This window comes from Chiloscyllium plagiosum, chromosome 3 (genome assembly GCF_004010195.1).
Source record: "Chiloscyllium plagiosum isolate BGI_BamShark_2017 chromosome 3, ASM401019v2, whole genome shotgun sequence".
Classification (NCBI taxonomy): Eukaryota; Metazoa; Chordata; class Chondrichthyes; order Orectolobiformes; family Hemiscylliidae; genus Chiloscyllium; species Chiloscyllium plagiosum.
The window spans coordinates 62,963,075-62,985,894 of record NC_057712.1 but is presented as its reverse complement, the minus strand read 5'-3'; the positions used below and the strand labels follow the sequence as shown (position 1 = coordinate 62,985,894).

Genomic DNA, 22,820 nt, shown 5'->3' with positions numbered 1-22,820 from the left:
CGTGCCAGGGGCCTGAGCCCCGTTACTTACCCCTGGTAAGTCATCCCCCCCACAAGTATCCAAAACGGTATACTTGTTCTTGAGGGGAACGGCCGCACGGGGTCCCTTCACTGGCTGCTTCCTCCCAGTCCCCCTCACTGTCACCCATCTATCTGCCATCTTTGGAGTTACTACTTCCCTAAAGCTCCGATCTATGACCCCCTCTGCCTCCCGAATGATCCTAAGTTCATCCAACTCCAGCTCCAGTTCCCTAACACGGTCTTGGAGGAGCTGGAGATGGGTGCACTTCCTGCAAGTGTTTTCAGCAGGGACGTCCATGGCATCCCTCACCTCAAACATGTTGCAAGAGGAGGCAGGAATATTCAAAAGTTGATTTGTGGAGGCTGTTTGCAGATAAAGTGATGGTTGGGAAGTGGGAGGCATTTAAGAATGAGATAATGGGAGTTCATAGACAGTATGTTCCTGTTAGTGTGAAGGGCAAGGCTGGTAGGTGTGGGGACTCGAGATATTGAGGCTCTAGTCAAGAAAAAGGAGGCATACATCATGTATAAACAGCTGGGACTGAATGAATCCCTGGAAGAGTATAAGGCAGTAGGAGTATACGTAAGAGGGAAGTCAGGAGTGATAAAAGGGGACATTAGAAAGCTTTAGCAAATAGAGTTAAGGAGAATCTAAAGTGATTCTATAAATACATTAAGGACAAAAGAGTAACTAGGGAGAGAATAGGGCCCCTTAAAGATCATCATGGTCATCTATGTGTGGAACCACAGGAGATGAATGAGATATTAAGGAATATTTTGCATCAGGATTTACTGTGGAGAAGGATGTGGAAGTAGGGAATTTGGGGAGATAAATCGTGATGTCTTGAAAAGAGTTCACAATACAAATGGACGTGCTGGAGGTCTTAAAATGCATAAAAGTAAATAAATCCCTGAGACCTGATCACGTCTATTCCAGAAATTTGTGGGAAGCTAGGAAAGAGATTGCTAGGCCCTTTGCTGAGATATTTGTATCATTGATATCTATGGGTGAGGTGTGCCAGAAGACTGGAGGTTAACTAATGTGGTGCCATTATTTAAGAGAGGCTGTAAGGAAAACCAGGAAACTGTAGACTAGTGAGCCTTAAGTCAGTGGGGATGTTGGAGATGATTCTGAGGGATAGTATTTATATATATTTGGAAAGGCAAGGACTGATTAGGGATAGTCAGCATGGCTTTGTGAGTAGGAAATTGTATCTCACTAATTTGATTAGGGTTAGGGTTAACTTGATTGAGCTAGGTGAAGAGGTGACAAAGAAGAATAATGGGGGCAGAGTGGCAGGCATTGTTTATCAGCAAAGCTTTCAGCAAGATTCTGCAGGGCAGACTGTTTAGTAAGGTTAAGTCACATAGGATTCGGGGGAGGCGGAAGGAGTGGCTTGTCAAACTGAATACAAAATTGGCTTGAATGTGAGAGAGAGAGGGTGGTGATGGAGGGTTCTTTTATGGACGAGAGGCTTGCGATCAGTGATGTGCCACAAGGATCAGTGCTGGGTCCAGTGCTTTTTGTTATTTATATAAATGATTTAGGTGTGAATAAAAGAGGTATGGTTAGCAAGTTTGCAGATGACACCAAAATCAGTGGACAGTGAAGAAGATTACCTCAGAATACAATGAGACCTTGTTGAGATGGACTGGTGGGCTGAGGAGTTGCAGATGGAGTTTAACTTAGATTGATGTGAGGTATTGCATTTTGGTAAGGCAAACCCAGGGTAGGTCATATATAGTTAATGTTAGGAGCCTGGGGAGTGTTGCTGAACAAAGAGACCAAAGGGTGCAGGTGCATATTTCCATGAAAGCTGAGTCACAGGTAGACAGGATAGTGAAGAAGACATTTGGCACACTTGCGTTCGCTGGTCAAACAATGAGTATAGGAGTTGGGATGTCATGTTGCTGCTGTACAGAAAATTAGTGAAGCCACTTTTGGAATATTGCATACAATTCTGGTTGCCCTTCTACAAGAATGAACTTGTTAAACTTGAGAGGGTGCAGAGAAGATTTACAAGAATGTTGATGGGACTGATGGGTTTATGCTGGGGCGGGGGGTGGGGGGGGAGTGAATAGGCTGGGGTTCCTTTCCCAGAAGCATCAGAGGCTGAGGGGTGAACTTATATGGGTTTATAAAAATATGAGGGGCATGGATAGAGTCATAGCCAAGGTGTTTTTCCTAGGATGTGGGAGTCAAAACTAGAAGCGATAGGTTTAAGGTGAGAAGGGAAAAATGTAAAAAGAACGTGAGCAGAATCTTTTTCTTGAAGAGGGTGATGCCTGTGTGGAATGAGCAGACAGAAAAAGTGGGAAAGGCGGGTATAATTACAACATAGATTCAGCTTCCGAATAGATATACAAATAGGAAGGATTTAGTGGGATATGGGCCAAATGCTGAAAATGAAACTAGGTCAGATTGGGATGTCTGGTCAGTGTGAATAACTTGAACCAAGGGGTCTGTTTCTGTGCTGTACTACTCTAAAACTCTACAAAAAAAGGCACTCATCTCTACCTTAAAAGCAAGATGTTTGATGTTTCACCCATATCATCTAGTGTCCCCAAAAGAAGAAACATCCTTCAGATACTCACTCTGTCTCATCTCTCAAGATAGGAAAATAGGATCAGGAATAGGTGGAGCCATTTTGCCTGTCAAACCTGCCCCACTGTTTAATACAGTCACGGCTGAGGAACATTTCAATGTCTTTTACCCAACTATTCCATAAATCTTTATACCATTGATAACCAAAAACATATCAACTACTACTTCAGATAAACTCAAGACTCCGATTTCGCAGGCCTTTGAGATAGACAATTCCAAAGATTCGCAATCATCTGAGTAAAAGCTTTCTCCTCATCTCTCTCCTAAATAGCAGCCCTTTTGGTTTAAAATTGTGCCCCTAACTCTAAACTCCCCATCTTAAGAAAACATCGTATCTGCATCTACCTTGGATACTAATTTAAATATTTTGTAAGTTTCAATGAGATTGACTCTGTGCAATAGAGGCTCAGTTTGCCCAATCACTTTACAGGACAGTCAACTATTCTGGATATATCTGTCAAACCATCATTTTACTTCCTCAATTACAATAATACCTTTCTTGAGATAAGAATACCAAACACATGCACAGTACTCCAGCTGCGATCTAGCCAAACTCCTACACAACTGAAGCAAGACTTCACCATTCCTGTGTTCACATTAACATGTGATAAAGACTACCATTCTACTATTCCCTTAACCTTCCTGTTAGTTTAGTACACAGTAAGTAGAAAGTACACAGTAGCTTTCAGTGACTTATTGACAAGAAAACATAGGTCCCCTTGACATCAACACTTTCCAAAGCTCTCTCGATTTAAGAAACACTCTACACGTATGTTCTTCTGGCCAAAATGTACAATCTCATTTTATTCCACTTCAATTCTAAGCCTGCCTGGATCACATTTTACATTTTCATCATGACACGCATCACTACTTAGTTTTGAGTCATTTGTAAATATTACATTTGGTCCCAAAGCATGGTATATATTGTGAACAGCGAGGGCCTAAATACTGATCCTTCTGATACCCATAAGTCACAGTTTGATAATGCAAAACCTTACTATTCATTGAAACATAAAAATCGCTTCTCTTTTAAACTGCAGTAGATAGGCCTAGCCTGATTAACCTTTTGTTGTACCTTTCAGGAATGGTACTTGTTCAAAAACAGTCTAATACTTTAGTCAAGCATGATTTATTTTTACTCAGCCAACTTGCTTCTGTCTGGTCACATTCTGATTTTGTAAATATTCGGCTTTCATCTCTTTTGCACTCCTCTATGACAGATGTTCATTTATATGGCCTATAATTTCCTCCTTTCTGTCTTAAATTAAAGGTACTACTTTTGTTATTTGCCAAGTCTCTGGGATCCTGAAGAATCTTGGTATCTCAGGAATTCTACTGAAAGATTCTAACCGTTACTTGTACTATCTGCAATCTTACGTCTTTAAGCAATGTAAGATCCGGTCTTGGGGATTTGTCAGCTATTAGCTTGAACAATTTTATTAGCACCTTTTCCCTGCTGATGGCGATTATTTTAAATCCACCCTTCCTTCACCTCCTGATGTTCAATTACCTTTGGAAGGTTCCTAAGCCTTCTACAATGGAAACCAATACTAAATATCTGTTGCAAAGCCTCAACCATTTCTTTATTTTCTATGATCAATTCCCCAAATTCAGTCCCTAGAGTTTGCTGCTATGTGCCTTTTAGGTGGGACGTACAGCTCCAATTGTATATAAGCAACAGAGAGAGTACATTAGTTGAGGAGATAGATGAGATGGCAAGCAAGTTGGGCTGCTTTTCCTTCAATACTGTTCAGCTTCTGGTGTTTTGTTGAAACTGTGGTCACAGAGATAAGTTGGCAGTATTCCATCATACTGGATGTAGATTTGCTCACTGAGCTGGAAACTTCACTTTCAGATGTTTCATCACCATACTAGGTAACATCTTCAGTGAGCCTCTGGATGAAGCACTGGTGGTGTAGCCCACTTTCTATTTATATGTTTGGGTTTCCTTGGGTCGGTGATGTCATTTCCTTAGGTGATGTCATTTCCTGTTCTTTTTATCGTGGGGTGGTAAACACTATGAAAGCACTATGGCATTCCAACTAGAACTCTATCAACAAACACATTGACTTGGATCTCAGTTACCAAACTGAGCTACAAATCTTCTCAAAACTTGCTAATTCCATCATACTCCTGACATGTGCCTTGTCGATGGTGGTCAGAATTCAGATAGTCAGGAAATGTGTTACGCACCACAGAATTCCTAGCCTCTGACTTGCACTTGCAGCTGTTGTATTTACACAGCTGCTCCAGTTCAGTTTCTCAGAATGGTTCAATTTCTAGTAACTGTCAGGATGTTGATAGTGGAGGTTTCACTGAATATAATGCCACTGCATGTCTAGAAATGATCTTCCTGTGCTTGGAGGAGTCATTACCTTGGACTCATGTGATGCAAATGTGATTTGCCACTTATCAGCCAGGTCTGGATGTTGTCCAGCTTTTGCTGCAAATTAACATGTACTGCTACAGAACCTGAGGCATCACAAATAAGCGGAATGTTATGTGACAGGGTCCTCACCTCTTATGTTATCACGGAAAAGAGGCATTTGATGAAGCAGTTGAAGGTAATTGGGCCTAAAACACTACCCTGAGGAACATGTACAGTGATGTTTCGAGACTGAAATGTTTGACCCCCAACAATCACAACCACCATGGTGATATGATTTTAAGCAGAAGAGAAATGTTCCCTTGATTCCAATATTATTCAGACTCCTTGGTCATATTTGATCAAATGCTACCTTGATGTCAATGGCAGTCTCTCCAACCTTGGTACTAGAGTCCAGATTTTCATCCATGTTTGGACTAAGGCACCAATAAGGTCAAGAGCTGATTGGCCCTGGTAGAATCCAAGTGTGGCATCATTGTGTAAGTCACTAAGCAAGTGACTCTTGTCAAAGACCCCTTCTATCACTTCGCTTTAACATCCACTAACGCAAATATAAACATTCTGTTTCCACAAGAAATAAGTAATCTATTTCTATAAATTATAATTTCAAGCCCTTTTTCACAAAATATTGCATGAAAGACTACTTACAAGGTAAAGACTCAATTTTATAATCTGCAGGAAGCCTGTTTTGCAATTGTTCGCTACTGGCGGCGAATTCCTCAGAAGTTAAAGATGCATTGGTGATTACTTCAAACAGTATAATTACACTCCCATTTCTAAATTAATAAAGTGAAAAAAAGAGAATTATCGCAGACATTTTTTAAATAATGTAATTTAACCTAAACAAACAAAAGGGAAATTCTATCTTTATCTTACATAGTTTGAAGAAAGGTTAAAATAAACACTGCATTCTCTTCAACAAAGGTTCCAAATTTGAAATTGGAGATTCACCAGTCTGACAGACTCACCAATCTTCCACCAAAGTGGCAGCAGTTCTTTGGAGTAACTTCAGTAGTTCCCTTGCCATATCGAGAATCCCTTGATGAAAACGTAATATATTTGTCCATACCCATGAGAATGTTCTGAGATTTGATGCAAGTTGCAGAGTTTTTTATCCCAGCCTGTTCATTCCTGCTATCCAGGAGAGCAGGTAGGAAGGCCAAATTAAAACAAGAACAAAGTTTGGCTTTTACTGGAATTGTTGCCGAATTATCTTGGAAAACATCATTGACTTTTTTTCTCTTTGGGTTTGTGGAAACCATGGGCTACCTGTACTGGGATTGATTCCCAACAATCTATTGCCACCGATACAGCTCACCACCATGACTGAGATAGAGATTCAATACTCTGCTGCCAGTTTAAGGCAGTGGTCCACCCACATTATGATAAAGCTCAGCCTGAGGAGAGTACTAGGTAGATCCACCGAAAGCAGAACTCTTGAGCAGTACTTGTCGGGAAGATGGAGAAGAAATTGCTGATCAGAAATATTCTTTACACTAAGGGAAGTAACAAAAAACCTCAACTGTTTCAGTCCAAGTATGAATTGTATTGTGCTATAAAGGAGATACTTGACAGCCAGTTAATTTGTTCTCGATGATCAGATCCTCACACTATACAGTGAGAGAGAAGCAAAGTTAATGGACTGAATCTTACCAAAAATTGACAACGTGACATTTTTAGCAAGTTCATAAAAGTTTTGTCTGTGTGATGCCAAGTGAATTTTTTTTACTACCTTTGTAAATTTGCCTGATGCTGCTATAACACCCCATTCATCCTACTCTCCAATTTGCTATAGGTGGAAGTACTAACTATTGCTAGGATATCCATGGATTCCTGGCACCAGTACCATGTTTAAAAGGTTGTTGTGAACCCAATCAAATGTTGACAGTCTGGAGATGCCCTGTAAATTGGTGGCATTTACTGTAGATGCAGCAAACAAGGGAGAATTGGTGTGAGTGTGAATCTTTCAAAGAATAGTGGAAATACTGGAGGTACAGGGGCAACATGTTCCTAGTGAGGTGGCAACAAATCCAATGAACACTAGATGTTGTTGAATATACAGGGTTGGACAAGGAAAAAATGGAAAGTTTAAGGGTAGCTATCCAGGACTAAAATAACAACAAGAGTATAGAAAAAGGTAACTAAAAGAAAATAGGAGTGCAAAGAGGGGGCTTGAAAAAACTACTGGCAGCTTAAGTAAAGGAAAATCCAACGGTCTTTCATAAATATGTTCGTAACAAGATGATAGCCAGAAAAAGAATAGGGCCCACAATAAACCAAAGTGGTAATCTGCATGCTGAATCAGAAGATTAAGATTTCCAATTAGTAGTTTGCATCTGTATTCACAATAAAGAACAGAACTGCAGCTGTAGAAATCAGAGAGTAGGACTGTGATAAACTAAAACAAGTAAGCATTAAGAGTGAGGAGATATTAATGGTTTTAGCAGGCTTGAAATTGGACAATTTTGTAAACCCAGATGAGATACTTCCCAGGCTGTTGTAGGAGGCAAGGGAGGAGATGGAAAGGCCTTTGATATAAATATTTAATTCCTCTCTGGCCACAGAAAAGGTGCTAGAGGATTGGAGGACATTTAATGTGGTACCATTTTTCAAGAAGGGTTTTACAAATAGGCCACCAAGTCTAACACTGGTGGTAAAGAAAAGTTTGGAACAAATTCTGAAGGGTAATATGGAGGAGCAAAGACTAACAAAAAATCATCACCATTGCTATATTTGCGGGACATCAGGTCTAACAAATTTGATTGAATTTTTCGAGAGGTGACCAGATGTCTAGCTGAGGATAATATAGTTGATGTTGTCTATGTGGACTTCAGTGAGGCTTTTTGACAAGGTCTCACATGGGAAACTGATCACGAAGGTAAAAGCCTATACATTCCGGTGCAATTTGGATCCGAAATCAGCTCAGTGGCTGGAGACAGGGGTACAGGTCGACGGTCGTTTTCATGGCTAGAAGCCTGTATCCAGTGGTGTACCATAGGATACAAAGCTGAGTTCCTCATGCTTGTTGTATTGATCTAGATTTGAATGTGAGAAGTTTGATCAGTAAATTCACAGTGACACAGAAATTGGTGGTCAGGTAACTTCCAAGGTGGAGATTCTAACTTCTGAAGGTTATAACCAGGCAGATCAAATGGGCAAAATGTGGCAAATAGAATTAATCCTGAACAGTGTGAGATGATGACCTTTTGGAATACTAATTAAGCAAAGGAGTACGTGATGAATGACAGGATCCTGACAAGTACAGAGGAGCAGAGGGACCTCAGTATGCATGCCAATGGATCATTGAAGACAACAGGACAGGCACATAAAGTGGTTAAAAAAGCTTGTGGAATACTTTTCTTTATTAGTCAAGGCATAGAGTAGAAGAGAAAGGAGGTTATGATGAATCTATATAGGATGTCAGTTAGGCCACAGAGGGACAATATGCAGTTCTGGTCACCACACTATAGGAAGGATGTGCCTACACTGGATGGTGGTGCGCAGAGGAAATTCACTGGGATATTCCCTGAGCCAGAGCATTTTAGCTGTGAACAGAGATTAGTTAGGCTGGAGTTGTTTTCCTTGGAGCATAGAAAGCTGAGAGGGGACTAGGTTTTATTACAATGGGGAAAAAAAGTAAATTCACCATAGTCCTAAGGGACCATCTCTCTCATTGGACAGAGAGAAAGAGAGAGACAGAGAGAGAGAGAGAGACAACTAGCGATGATTAAACATGAGGGTCACCATACCTCAGGCAAAGGAAGACGTGAGAAGAAGGGTCCTTTAATGGTAACCTTCATGAAGCTCTTCAGGTATAAATAGGTCAAATAGCAAGGAACCTTTCTATCTTGTGAAGAGGTCAATAATCAAGGGCACAGATTAATGTAAGGGGTAAATAGTTTAGAAAGAATTTAAGGAAAGAAAAATCTCCCAGAGGGTGTTGAGTATCTGGAACTCACCACCTGAATGGGTGACAGAAACAGGAACAAAAACAACATTTAAAGAAGTATTTACATGAACACTCAAAAACTCATATCATACAAGTCCACTCGCCAAGTGCTGAGAAATGAGATGAGAGTGAATAGGTACATGATGACTTGGCACTGATGACTGCCATAGACATGATGGGTCTCCTTCCATGCTCTAATACACATTGAGTCTATGAATTTCCAATTGTAGGCATTGTGTCATCATTCAGATTAGGATACCTCCCCTAGAACTCCACATAGCATTAGCCTCTCTGGGTACTTTAGCTGTAAAGTCTTTCTTTGGCTCAATGTGCCATTCTTGGCTTTGCCTTCTGAAGTCATAGAGGTGTACAGCACGGAAACAGACCCTTTGGTCCAACTCGTACATGCTGACCAGATATCCTAACCCAATCTAGTCCCATTTGCCAGCACTTGGCCCATACCCCTCTAAACCCTTCCTAATCATATACCCATCCAGATGCCTTTCAAATGTTGCAATTGTACCAGCCTCCACTACTTCCTCTGGCATCTCATTCCACACACACATATCACCCTCTGTGTGAAAAGGATTGTCCCTTAAATCTCTTTTATATCTTTTCCCTCTCACCCTAAGCCTGCACTCTCCAGTTCTGGACTCTCCCACTCCAGGGAAAAGACTTTGTCTATTTGTCCTATTCGTGCCCCTAATGATTTTATAAACCTCTATAAGGTCACCCCTCAGTGTCTGACACTCCAGGGAAAACAGTCCCAGCCTCTTTAGCCTTTCTCTGTAGCTCAATCCTACAACCCTGGCAATATTCTTGTAAATCTTTTCTGAACCCTTTCAAGTTTCATAACATCCTTCCGTTAGGAAGGAGAGCAGAATTGCACACAATTTTCCAACAGTGGCCTAACCAATGTCCTGTACAGCTGCAGCATTGCCTCCCAACTCCTATCCTCAAAACTCTGACCAATAAAGAAAGCATACCAAATGCCTTGTTCACTATCCTATCTACCTGCGACTTTACTTTCAAGGAGCTATGAACCTGCACTCCAAGGTCTCTTTGTTCAACAACACGAGAACTGGTAATTTATTGATTTCTGGATTGTCACAATTTTTAGGTCCTTACACCCAGTAGTTCTACTACAATCAGATCATGGATCTCTATCATACAAAAAAATTGTGATGCTTGTGTGCAATTAGTATATCTGGGTGTTGTCACTCCTTTATAACAGGTGGATGAGTCTTTATACTGTTATTAGCATGGCTCTTATAAGTTGTGAAAACAATTGCAACTTGTTCAGTTATACCAACAGGTGCATAATAACCAGTAGAATATTGGCAATATCTTGAATGCATGCCTTCTTTGTTAAGACATATTATGCTAATTGTAGCATAATCCTCCAATATAATAATTGTCTTCATGCATTATACTACTTCAGGGAGATGGCTCGCTTTTGTGTTAGAGGATTTCTTTTTCAGCAGTTTTGACATGGTGTAATTTGCTGCCTCCTTCATGGACACACTTGTGTTTCGCCTGATCTTAGGCATATTCTTTCTATGTAGCAGTTACGTCTTATTTTCTAATGCCTTTTCAGCTACACTGTGCAAGTAAGTGAACAGTGAAATCCAGGCCCTGCCTTTGCCTCTGATCACTGGATACCCCAGGGTGTAGGCCTTGACCAGCTGACGTTAGGAGGGAAAAGCTGCTAGCCTGTGTCTAGTTGGTGGCTTCTGGCTTGATTCAGTGAGAGAGAGAGAGAGAAAGAGCGCGGAAGCAAGCATGCTTGTGTGTGTGCGTGTGTGATATTTAGCAAATTGAAAAATTCTGCCCATGTCTTAAACATATCTTGCCCACCTCACTGACAGCACTTGCTGTTCCTAGAATCTACAGGGCGTGCCTACCTGTAAGAATTATTATAAATATGCTCCCATCATTATAATTTAAAACATTTTATATGCATTACATTGACAACATTCACTCTCTCCACTATTGATGCTTATTAGCAGCAATTCGTTTCATCTACAAAATGCTTGGCAGAAATTCACCAAGGCTCCTGAGATAGCACTTTCCAAACCTGTGACCACTACCTGTGAGTACTATCTAAAATCGCATCTCAAATGTATCACAACATTATCATATCCTAAGAACCTCTTTCGAAACCTCCTAAAAAAACCTCTATGGCTAATTTATAAAGCAAGTCACTTTAAGTTTTTTCTTAGTTGCATAGCAGATATTTGAGGCTCAGGCAATGGTGATAAAAATGAAAAATTACACCTTAATTTTCAAAATAAAAATTTATCTGTAAATGTTTTTTTTACTTCAGATGTCATTTTCCATCTCTCTCTCTCTATCTAAAATACATATAAGAAACTCTTTATTTAGTAAACTTTAAGAATAAAATGTGACTGAAAAAGTTTTGCCTCAAAAAATTCCACTTACGTGAAACCTAGAATATTCACGATAGCATCAGGACGCACACTTTGGAAGCTGACTTCCAGCTAGACAAACAAAAATAAATTTTAGAAAAATGACATTCTAAAAATAAATTTATAAACATAAGAATGACAAACTATATTAATTATACAGGAAAATAAAATGAAATACTTTCATATCAATAATCAACAATACTGTGACAGAAAACTTGACATAACTGGCTATGTTACTATATCAACAGTCCATTAGATTTGTGCTTATATATTTAAGTTTTTAAAGTTTTTGCTGGCTTGCAGACAGTGCAATTTCCTTTCAGCTCAATGAGGAAAACCGTCAATTAACCAAATGAGTAAATACAAAACTTCAAAGTTTTAAAAGCTTTGACAACAGATAAAATCGAAAGGAATAATATTTCACACTTGCAATGGTTACGTTTCAGAGCTAAAGAGGTTGATTGACAGTAATTAATATTTAACACACCGTTAACAGAGCAGCTGAACGTATATTTAACTCTTTGTGGTGAGATTAATTTGCATCTTCATTTGAACTTCACCTTATTCCATGAATGTCAATGATATAGTGGACAATGCTTTTTTTTTGTGAAGCTAATGTAACAGCAGCAACATCTTAATGAAATTTTGGTTTTATATTTTCTAAACAACCTGTTCAGAGATGTTAAAACACACCTCTGGTGCAGGTAGGACTTGAATCTATGCCTCCAGTCTCAAATAAAGACATAACTACCTGTGCCACAAAGACCCTAAACTTTGCTTTTATTCATTCATTCACAGGATGTTTGCATCACTGACAAGGTCAGGTTTTATGACTTGTCCGCAATTGTCCCAAAAAGTATTTCTTCAATATAACTTAAGGTTTTTTGTTTTGCTAAACCATTTCAAAAAGCATTTAAATCAATTATTTTGTTGTGTCTCGATTCATGTCAGCCAGATGAGGCAAGGGCAGTAATTTCCTCTATTAAAAGGACATTAATAAACCAGATGGGGTTTTGATCCATCTCATAGAGACCAGTTGCATAATAACTTGGCTATTGTGTTCCATTATAATAGCCAATTAAAACTTGCATTATGTAAACAAGACCACAGGTACAGAAGGTACCAATGCAAGAAGAATTTAGTACCATTATAGAAGAAACTTATGGTTGGATTGTGGCTGAATTTTTCAAAAATATTATTTGTTATTGGACTTTGCTGGCCAGACCATTTCTAGCTGACCTGTGGAAAAAAATGGTTCAACTGTCCACCGCATTCATGACAGAACCAAATCAGGAAACAAATAAGTAGTAAATAAACCAATCAAAATCTGGATAGTTTTTATGCTTAAACTTTAGTTTGTAAAATATTTAATACAAATAATTCATAGTAACCATTTGGGTTAATTTACTGCTAAACCAAACTAGCTATATTTACGTATTATTTAAAAACTCTGCAAATCTGTGTTATACATTGCCTGAAACATCACTTGCTGCAAGATTTTTCATGGTAACATTTAAAATGAGAAGCTACATCGAACATTTTATATTGGGAATTAATGTGAAAGGAATTATTGTCACTATTAGTGAATTAAGAAATACATTAATTTTTACTTTAATCACAAGTATTAGATACTGCACAGTGGAAAGACTACATTTTCCTATTTGAAATTTTAAAATCTCAGTGAATGATTTGACTTTAATACAGCAATAGGGACTTAAATCAAAACTTCTGTTATACACTCCTGACAGGCAGGGTTACCTGCCAGCAAGAGACAGTATGAAAAAAAAGAATTTTTTTTCACTTTGCAATGTTATCCATTTATGACATACCAGTGTCTTAAATTGATCTGAGCGATTTTTAAACATTAATGAAGAAGAATTGCTTAGTTCCTTTGTAAACGGTAGTCCGACAACTCTGAATGCATATCTCTGTCGTTCTGCAAAAAGAAAAATTATTATTTTACTACTTTAACTATTAAAAATGCATAATTGCTTTATGGTACATTGTTTACTTTATAATCCAATATTCAACAAAGAATTATGGGTAGAATTCTTCAGAAAAAAACAAAATATAAAATTGCCACTCAGATTATTTAGCAAAATAGAATAATCAATCGATGAAATTAAAAGAATTACTTGGTATCAAATTAAGATCATGTGCACACAGCATTTGTGTGTGATCAATGGCCTTAGAGCTTGGAAGTGGCATCTGTAATATGCAAAAAAACAACTTTTGAGTGAATTACACGGACACCATATTTGTGATGATCTTAGTATGTTGTAATCATTGAGTTGCTGGAAATATCTACAGCAGGTACACCATGCGTATCTTTTATGGATAGAGGACATCTTTCCTTTTATTCACTTCTAGCAAGAACTTGAATGCTGTATCTGAAACCCTAGGTCTTGCTCTCCCATACTATTTGCTATTTCTCAGTGTTTCACAGGTAAGATTCACTTCCTGCATAAATACCAGCATCAGATTAGTCACAATGAACACCTCCTTTAAGCCGGGCAGCTAAAATGTGAGCCTTTTAAAGTCTTGACATCTTGCTGAAGAGTCTTGTTATGAAAAAGATATTGTTCTTGCTTCCCAGCACCTGCATGAAAATAGTTCCTGAGGTTATATAAGTAAAGGGAGAAGTTGTATATGTAAATTTGTAATTGGGACCCATGTGTTCTGCTTCAGACCAAAGTGTTTCCACCAAATCATCCATATGTTACTCTATATGATGTGCAAAAATGCCTTTAAAATGCTGTGTCTGCTCATCACACAGATTCATTTCTTCCCCATGAACTTCTCTCATAAAAATCATGCAATGTATATTGGGAGTACATCACCCTTAGGTTGATGCTGTACGAAATCTGCCAAGAATGCACTCACCCAAACCCTTCCCCCTTTGCATGAAACACAGCAAGTTGGCGTGCAGATGTCACAAGGGCTAAGAAAAACAAATGGACTGTTGTCAATTATTGTGGAGGCAATTGAATGTAAAAGTAGGGATCTATTGTTACAGTCACATAAGGTACTGATAAGAATATCTGGAGTAACTTGTATAGTTTGGATATAAATTTGTTAGAGAAGGTTTAATCAATTAATATCTGGAATCGTGCTGGGGGGGCAGAAAGGGACGGCTTATCAGGCAGGGCCTTAATCCATTAAGTTTGGAAAAACGAGAGGTGATCTTTTATTGAATCTTACCAAGATCTTGAGGGCACTGATAGGGTGGATGCTGAAAGGCAGGCCACAGTTTAAGAACAAGGGATCACCCATTTTAGATGGAGATGCGAGGAGTTTTTCTCTCTCTCAGAGCAGAATGGATCATTGTAATTTTCTTCTCTGCATGTTCGGGAAGCAGCATCATTGAATATTCTTCAAGTGGTGCTAGATTACTCTTTGAATCTTACTGAAGGAGTCAAAGCGTTTTGGAGGTAGGTAGAAAAGTGGAGATTAAACTACAACAGGCTCAAAGGAACTGAATGGACTACTTCTGTTCCATTTTGTTTTAATTGGCCTATACAAAAAATGTTATTGCACACCTCTGAAGCAGATGAGACTTGAATTCAGGCCTCCAAGTTCAGAGGTAGGTGTGTCACCATTGCACCACTGCAGCCCCTATTTAAAAATCTGTATATTGTAATAGAAAGTGCACTTGTGATAGTATTATGCAATTTCAGGCCTGAAATTGTGCAAATGGCTTCTCTCATGGCCCTCAAATTTGTCAGGGTTGGGGATTATGTACCTTCAAAACAGATTGGGGTTTTTGTACGACAGCTTTTCTTACATTCTTAAGTTCTAAATGGGATAGCTGAGGAGATACTTAATGCACTAGCTATGTCTTCCAGAGTTCCCAAGATTCTTAAACAGTCCCAGCAAATTGGAAGTTAACAAATGTAATACATTTCAGGAAAGAAAGTAAAGAACACAGGGAATGACAGGCAGTTTGCCTGACGACAACCATTAGGAAAGTGCTGAAATATGTTTTTAAGAAAGCCTGAATAACACATTTAAAAGTTCATATAATTATCAAAGTCAGCATAGTTTAACAAAAGAGAAACCATGTGAGAAAAATGTATTTTTTTTAATAGGATGGAACTGATTAGGTTGACAAAGGGAAAATATCAGATGTAGTATACATGAATTTTCAAAATGTATTCAATAACATACCATGAAAATGTTAATATGAACGATAAGGTCTCAAGGAATAAAGGGCAGGGACAGAAAGAGATATCACAGGCCCTAGGACAGCTCCTAGCCATCCCATGACAATTGTAAAGGACGTGGTGAGACCACACGTGGAATACTCTATGTTGTTTCAATCACCATGGTTAAGCAAGGATATAATTACATTGAATACAGAAGAAATAAACATTGTTACCTAAATCAGGTGGCAAAGTTATTTTTGGTGTCATTGTTGTGGGTGTTGTTGGCGTTGTTGGCGTTGTTGTGGGTGTCATTGATGTTGTTGTGGGAGTTGTAGTTCTTAGTGTAGTTGTGGACATGGTGCTTGTTGTAGGGGTTGTCATTATAGATTCGGGCATGCAGAACATCCCTTCGGTTGGTTCACTCCTGATGCAGTCACAGGTCTGGCCCTCTGTGATACTCCCATTGCAAGACTGGTATTTACTACAGAACGTTGAGTTCCAAATAAATCCACCCTCGCATGTGCACTGAGTTTCATTGTTCACATTCCGACAAACTAGGTGAAAATAAATGTAATTAAAACATTTCCATTAGCTTATGGGGGAGAAATGAGTTTATGTAGTAACAATCAAATATATACAAACAATGTAATACGATTCCAAAGTGGCAAACAATAATTCTCATTCGTTTTATAAATGTTTCCAATCAGGAAAACCATACAGTTCATGTAAGATTGTAGGGTGCGCTTTCGCCCAAAACAGCAACACTTTCCAAACAACTTTCTCCTCCATGTTTTTCGTGTACATTGAAAATAATTATTTTCCCTATCACTTAGTAATTGAATGAATATGTATGTAACAAATCTAACAAGTCAATGGTAATTAAATTTCTTGAGGCACTTTGTGAATTAAGTGTAGAGATCTACAAGTTCAATCTAGCCATCAAAGCACCTTGAGATGGAAAACCGTTAACAAATATATTCTTACGTAAATTTTCATTGAATTAAAAGGGTCAGAAACTATAATTGCCTGATATGATGAGGAGGTGCTGGTGCTGAACTGGGGTGTGTCGACAAAGTTAAAAATCGCACCCACCTGATGAAGGAGTAGTGCTCCGAAAGCTAGTGCTTCCAAATAAACCTGTTGGACTATAACCTGATGTTGTGTGATTTTTGACTGATATATGATGCCGTTTATAAAAATTAAAGCCCAATTTACTCTGGAAATGTGTCATTTCATTCTTATTTGCATTGTAGTGAAATTAACCAGCAATAATTTGGGCGGCACGGTAGCACAGTGGTTAGCAGTGCTGCCTCACAGCGCCAGAGACCTGGGTTCAATTCCCGCCTCAGGCGACTGACTGTGTGGAGTTTGCACGTGTCTACATGGGTTTCCTCCGGATGCTCCGGTTTCCTCCCACAGTCCAAAGATGTGCAGGTCAGGTGAATTGGCCATGCTAAATTGCCCGTAGTGTTAGGTAAGGGGTAAATGTAGGGGTATGGGTGGGTTGCACTTTGGCGGGTCGGTGTGGACTTGTTGGGCTGAAGGGCCTGTTTCCACACTGTAAAGTAATCTAATATTCAATTAATTCTTAACCTTTCTTTAGTGTTTCTCTTTATATAAAAGGAATTGAGATACATGACGCATGTGATATTCATAATAATGGTCCAGGTATTGTAGTGGTAATGTTCACAAGACTGCTTCATTTTTGTGATTTTTACAATGATCGGAACAGACAATTTACCTCAAGTCTGTTCTGCCATTCAGTTACATCATAGTTGTTGCAAATCCTGTAACACCTTTCGGAGACCACAAATCAATCATTCTCAGGTTTAAAACTAACAATTGATCAGTTGTCATTTGTGAAGGTAGTTGCAACCTGATAGGTATGGAAATGTTTTCTAGTTTCATTCTTGAAAAGTCAGGAACAAACATTTTAATCATGTCCCCTAGTCTAACAGTTCCTATTACCAGAAATAATTTTGATCTCCTTATCTACTCAAATTTTCTTAATATCTTAAAAACTCCTATCAAATCACTCCTTAACCTTCTAAATATAGTGGATTACTACATCAGTCTGTGTAACCTCTCCCTGTATTCTGATCCTTAGAATCCAGATGTCAATCTACCCCTGAAGACACTGACTCTCACTGTCTCAGTGTGGAATGTTAGTATGGCATTGTTAGTCCAAAGTAACTCTCTCCAACAACCATCCAGGACAAAGCAGTCCACTTGATTAGCTCCACATCTACAGATAAACAGTCAATCTCTCCACGACTAATGCTGAGAAGCATTGTATATCATCTCCAAAAATATTACCAACGTTTTTCAAACCTTCCAAAGTCACTAACATCTAGAAGGGCAAGGACATTCATGGAATGCCCTGCCAGTAGCAGTGGTGGACTCTCCCTCTTTATGGGCATTTAAGCGGGCATTGGATAGGCATATGGAGGATAGTGGGCTAGTGTAGGTTAGGTGGGCTTGGATCGGCGCAACATCGAGGGCCAAAGGGCCTGTACTGCGCTGTCTTCTTCTATGTTCTATGTTCTATGATTGCAGATGCATGGGAACACCACCACCTGCAAGTCCCTTTCCAAGACTCCCCATCCTGACTTGGAAATCTATTGCTGTTTCTTCAGTGTCATTGATTCAAAATCCTGGAATTCCTTCCCTAATACCATTGTGCGTGTACCTACAGCACATGGACTGCAGTAATAAGGTAGCTCACCCCCACCTTCTCCAGCGCAACTAAGGGTTGTGAGGTGCAAAGATGTAGAGGAGCAGTTGTTTTTCCTGAACTTGCATGAAAACATACTGGAGAAAATGGAGAAACTGATCGCCTAAATGGAGACTAAGGAGTAGACCAGAATGTTATGGAAGGAACAGTCTCTTCACAGTGCTGATATGGTGGGGGGGGCGGAGGTTGGGGCAGTGGTTTGGACAGCTGTGATCAGTTGCAGTAATAGCATAGAATGATCCATTGATTGCAGAGGCTGATAGGATTGCAAATCTCATTGCCACTCAGAAGGAAGAGCAAAGAGAGAAAGCAAAAGTGTGTGAAATAGAATAGACATGTTTGAGTGCCCTGTCAACTACATTGTGCTAAGGTTGAGGATAAAGCAGGCCCTACTGGAAAAGCTGTTATGGAAGATTGCATTTTCTGAACAAAAGAAGCAGAGACCAAGTATCTGGAAGATTGGAATAAAATATCTGCACGTGTATGAACCACGCCTTTTTTATTTTTGTGTGTTGAAGAACTGAGGGCTGCAATGAGAAAGAACTGGTTTTAAAACAGGGATTTATCAAGAAGGCTAGATAATTTCACAGCAAGTAATTTGATGTCTATTGTGAATTCTGTTTTGTGACTATGGGTTCCTCAATATGCAGACAATCAGGAGCTGAGGGGTTATTTACAAGTGAAACTGATTACTTGTCAGTGAACTGAACAAGTTGGAACTGGAAACAGGTCCAGGCATAGGGAAAGAAACGCACAGCAGGGTGTCCTGTTGTTCTTCCCAGCAGATGTCTATTCTCTGCTGTAAAAATTCACCTTAACCTTGAAGAAAAATTTATGCTATAGTCTCTGTGAGCTGTAAGTTTTGAACTGATAAAGCATAAATCATTTGAAAGTATTCTTAAAGCCAGAGTAAGTTTCTAGAGAACTGAACATTAAGGACCTGGCAAGCTGAAGATGGATCATCTTAACACTGGAATCGGAAAGCAAAGACCACTAAGCTGGGTTTTCAGTTTTTGTCTACCTCTATCTATAATCTATTTTTCCTGGTGTGTGTGTGTGTCTGTGTGTGTGTGTGTGTGTGTGTGTGTATTTTGTGTATGTGTCTGCGTTGCATGTGTGTTTGTGCATATATGTGTGTGTATGTGTGCATGTATGTATGTGTGTGTGTATGTATATATGTGTTTATGTGTGTGTGTGTATGCACGCACATCTGTGCGTGCGGAGACTGTTTGATGGGGATTAGAGTTTTAGTTAATCATATTAAATAATGTTCACTACGGAATCCTGGTCCATGCTTTCAAGCTAATGTAATCTGAAAGTCAGGTAAATTGGGGTACATGTATACCTTAAAAAAGAACTTTAGCATATACTGCAGGAATAGTGGGACTTGATTTACATCATGTTACTCCAGTAGGTTGTAACACAGAAATGCTGTGGGATGAAATATAGACATGGTAGCTATGGAGTTAGTGAATGTTGGCTGATAACCTAGGAAAGCAGAGAGCAGAACTCAGGGAAGGGAAAAGGATCAAAGACAGATTATACAAGGATGGGAAAATGGTGGAAATTGGAAACAAAGTTGATGAAATTTCCCAGTTCAGACCAAGAGCATAAAGTGGCACTAATTACATATGTAATGTATGGAGAAAAAAATAATAATTTTCATGTGTACCCACAGTAGGATTGGAACAGGAAACATTCCACATATGGCACTATAAGGTAGGCATAGCTCAGACTAATGCAGCCACTTAAGCCAACAACATTAATTTATAGGAAGTGGACCTGAAGGGGAAATTATTCAATGTGAGAGCAAGTTCAACCTGACAAAGGAGGATGGTGTTCCTCCCTTTTAAGGAGGGAGAGAGTTATCAAAATGAGGGTGTGGGTGTAGAAAATCAGGCACCAGTGGAGAAAAGAATCATTAGGAGTAATAAAGTGAGGCCTGTTAAAATGGTGGAAAGCTCCAAACAATCCAGGTATAGATATGAAGATACTGGAGAAAATAAAGGAGTAAGATTTGGAGAAAATCAGTTTGGTGAGGCAGGAAAAGGCTGAAATGTTGATTTTCACTGGACAGGCCTGTTTGTGGAGGTTGGAACAATGTTGAGGTTGGGACATAAAAAGGTTTGAGGTGATGGAGGGAAGATCTCCAAAGAAGATCAATTCAGGAAACAGGGATTTGATGATAGGTGGTGGGAACACAGTCCACAGCAAGGTAGGAGCAAGTGATGAGTCGGCATTCAGTCTCTGGTAGGTAACAGCTGGTGGACTAGACAACAACAGCACCGCATTTGTCAGCACGTTTGTTGATAATAACATGGTAACTCTACAGTGAGGCAGCAGAAGAACTTACTAAACCTAAACAATCAGATGTATTTGAGAAGCCCCAAAACACCTTCTCTGTGTCATACTTGTTATGAACCAAGCTTAAGAGACTTTTCAGCTAAAGTGATATGAAGATTAAAATCAAATTGTCATGTCAAAAGAAAGTACTGGTGATATTTTACCATATCACAATTAACCAAAGGCCAAGTTTAAATCAGTATGAAATGTACTATCGTTGCAATCTTTGTATTGCATTAAGCTTTTTGATATAATTCATCTACACTCACCTGTTGTAATGTTGACATTAGTAATATTTAATGTTCCATTTTCAAAAGGGACTGATATTGGATAGACTGCACTTTTCAGTAATAACTTCAGGCCATCATCACTTAAATTTTCTGTTATGTTTACCTCAATGTCCAGTTCATATTCACGTTGTTGAATAACTGCAGTATTCAGTGAATACAATAAAGAGTTAGATCAATGCCAAAATAATTAACAGCATAATCTAAGATCAAACCATTCAAACCTGCTCAATACTTTATCATCAAAAATAAAACTTCAATCAGAATAAAAAAAAGAGGATTCTGGAGAAACTCAGCTTGCAGCACCTGTAAAGAGAGAACTGGAGTTAGCATTGAGTCCAATACAGGTCTTCATTATTTTTCCTTAATACTGAGATCTCTCAAGCAATACTAGTTAGACATTGTACTAAAGCACAATTACGGGAGGGAGATATTTGTTTTATCCTCATTGGCTGAAATCTTCATTCATAATTAATCCAGTCCCCTTTGTTAAAACTGAATTCCCCAACTTTTCCATTTTTACCATTCAGTTACAAACTGTGCTGAATTAACTGAGCAGTTCATAAATAGGATATGTGCACATGAAAGAAAGTGTCAATAAATGCTCTTTGGTGGAAGATGGATACTGGAAGACGGAGTGTGGTACATACATGGAGAATCACAGAGGTGAACCCCCAATCGAGTTAGCACTGAAGCTTCCAAACACAATGAGCACATGTCAGCCACCTGGTCAGCCACCCTAAAACGTTCTCCCCACTAGCAGACATAAATTCAGACTACACAGATATCTTCAACAGTGTAACTGATTCCCTGCCACTGTGAGAAGCTAGAGAATTCATCTCAAGTGATAGGAAACAACTTCCATCTGAACCTTCTCAAATTTATTCTCCAAGGTCGCAAATACAGCGTCATTAACGTTAGAGCCCACCACTGAACCTCCCCAACTGGGAACATAATGACAGATGTATTGGGTGCCCATGGAGGAGAACCACGGCAACCCCCTACTCCAGGACAAATAACGCCATCGCTGTGAACCAAACTAAGGTTAAGCACTTGGTGCAGGCTCAGAGCAGTGACACCAAGTTACAATATGTATGGGAGGGAACGATCCCCACCTCGTACAGCAAGTGGGAAGACAAGTTAAGTACTAAGGACAGACTTGTTCTAAAAGATGGAGGCTATGTGACTCCAGTTCAGGACTGAAGTCAAGTGATTTATTGATGCCACAATGTCCAAGTTCATCAAGAAACAGAAGCCACAATTGACAGAATTGAGGAGTTGTGTTGGTGGCAAGAAATGGGTAAAGGCATAAACCATTATGTTGAGTATTGTATCATCTGTGCCCTAAACAAATCAGACAAAAAAACCAGACAAGGAGGTAAGGCATTCTAGACCCAATAGTGGATTAAATAGATAAGGTTGTCCCCTACTACCCTGTAATGGGGAATATAAGTATATCCTGGTTACTGCGGAAATTTTGGCTGAAACTTTATTGCTGGAACAGCACAGCAGGTCAGGCAGCATCTAGGGAACAGAAGATTCGACGTTTCGGGCACATGCCCTTCTTCTGTTCCCTAGATGCTGCCTGACCTGCTGTGCTGTTCCAGCAATAAAGTTTCAGCTTTGATCTCCAGCGTCTGCAGACCTCACTTTCTCCACTGCGGAAATTTTACCAAGTGGGGAGAGGCATTACCCATTTCACTTGATGAGGTCTTCCCACAATATCGATTCAAACCAGGAAACCCATTTCATAGCCTAGGTAATGCAGATGGTGATGAATATATTTGGCATTAACTAAATGTTCCACATCACCTACCATCCTCAATCCAGTGACAAGTAGAGAGGATGAATCACATCCTCAAAGGGACGCTGCGAAAGGTTGTCATCCAACAAAACAACTTAACCTAGAATGTAGTTTTACC

The 22,820-nt window shown here is 39.2% G+C and overlaps 1 protein-coding gene across 1 annotated transcript in view; it reads right to left on the bottom strand.

Annotated features, from left to right (window-relative positions):
• Positions 1–22,820, bottom strand: part of LOC122539853 (adhesion G protein-coupled receptor F5-like) — a 92,225-nt gene that overhangs the window by 32,453 nt on the left and 36,952 nt on the right. Inside the window, exons 4-8 of the mRNA XM_043674974.1 lie at positions 20,881–21,039; positions 15,768–16,088; positions 13,219–13,325; positions 11,403–11,461; positions 5,660–5,787 (exon numbers count right to left, since the gene is read on the bottom strand). Coding sequence (XP_043530909.1) covers positions 5,660–5,787; positions 11,403–11,461; positions 13,219–13,325; positions 15,768–16,088; positions 20,881–21,039 — 774 coding nt within the window. The remainder of the gene's footprint in view (positions 1–5,659; positions 5,788–11,402; positions 11,462–13,218; positions 13,326–15,767; positions 16,089–20,880; positions 21,040–22,820) is intronic.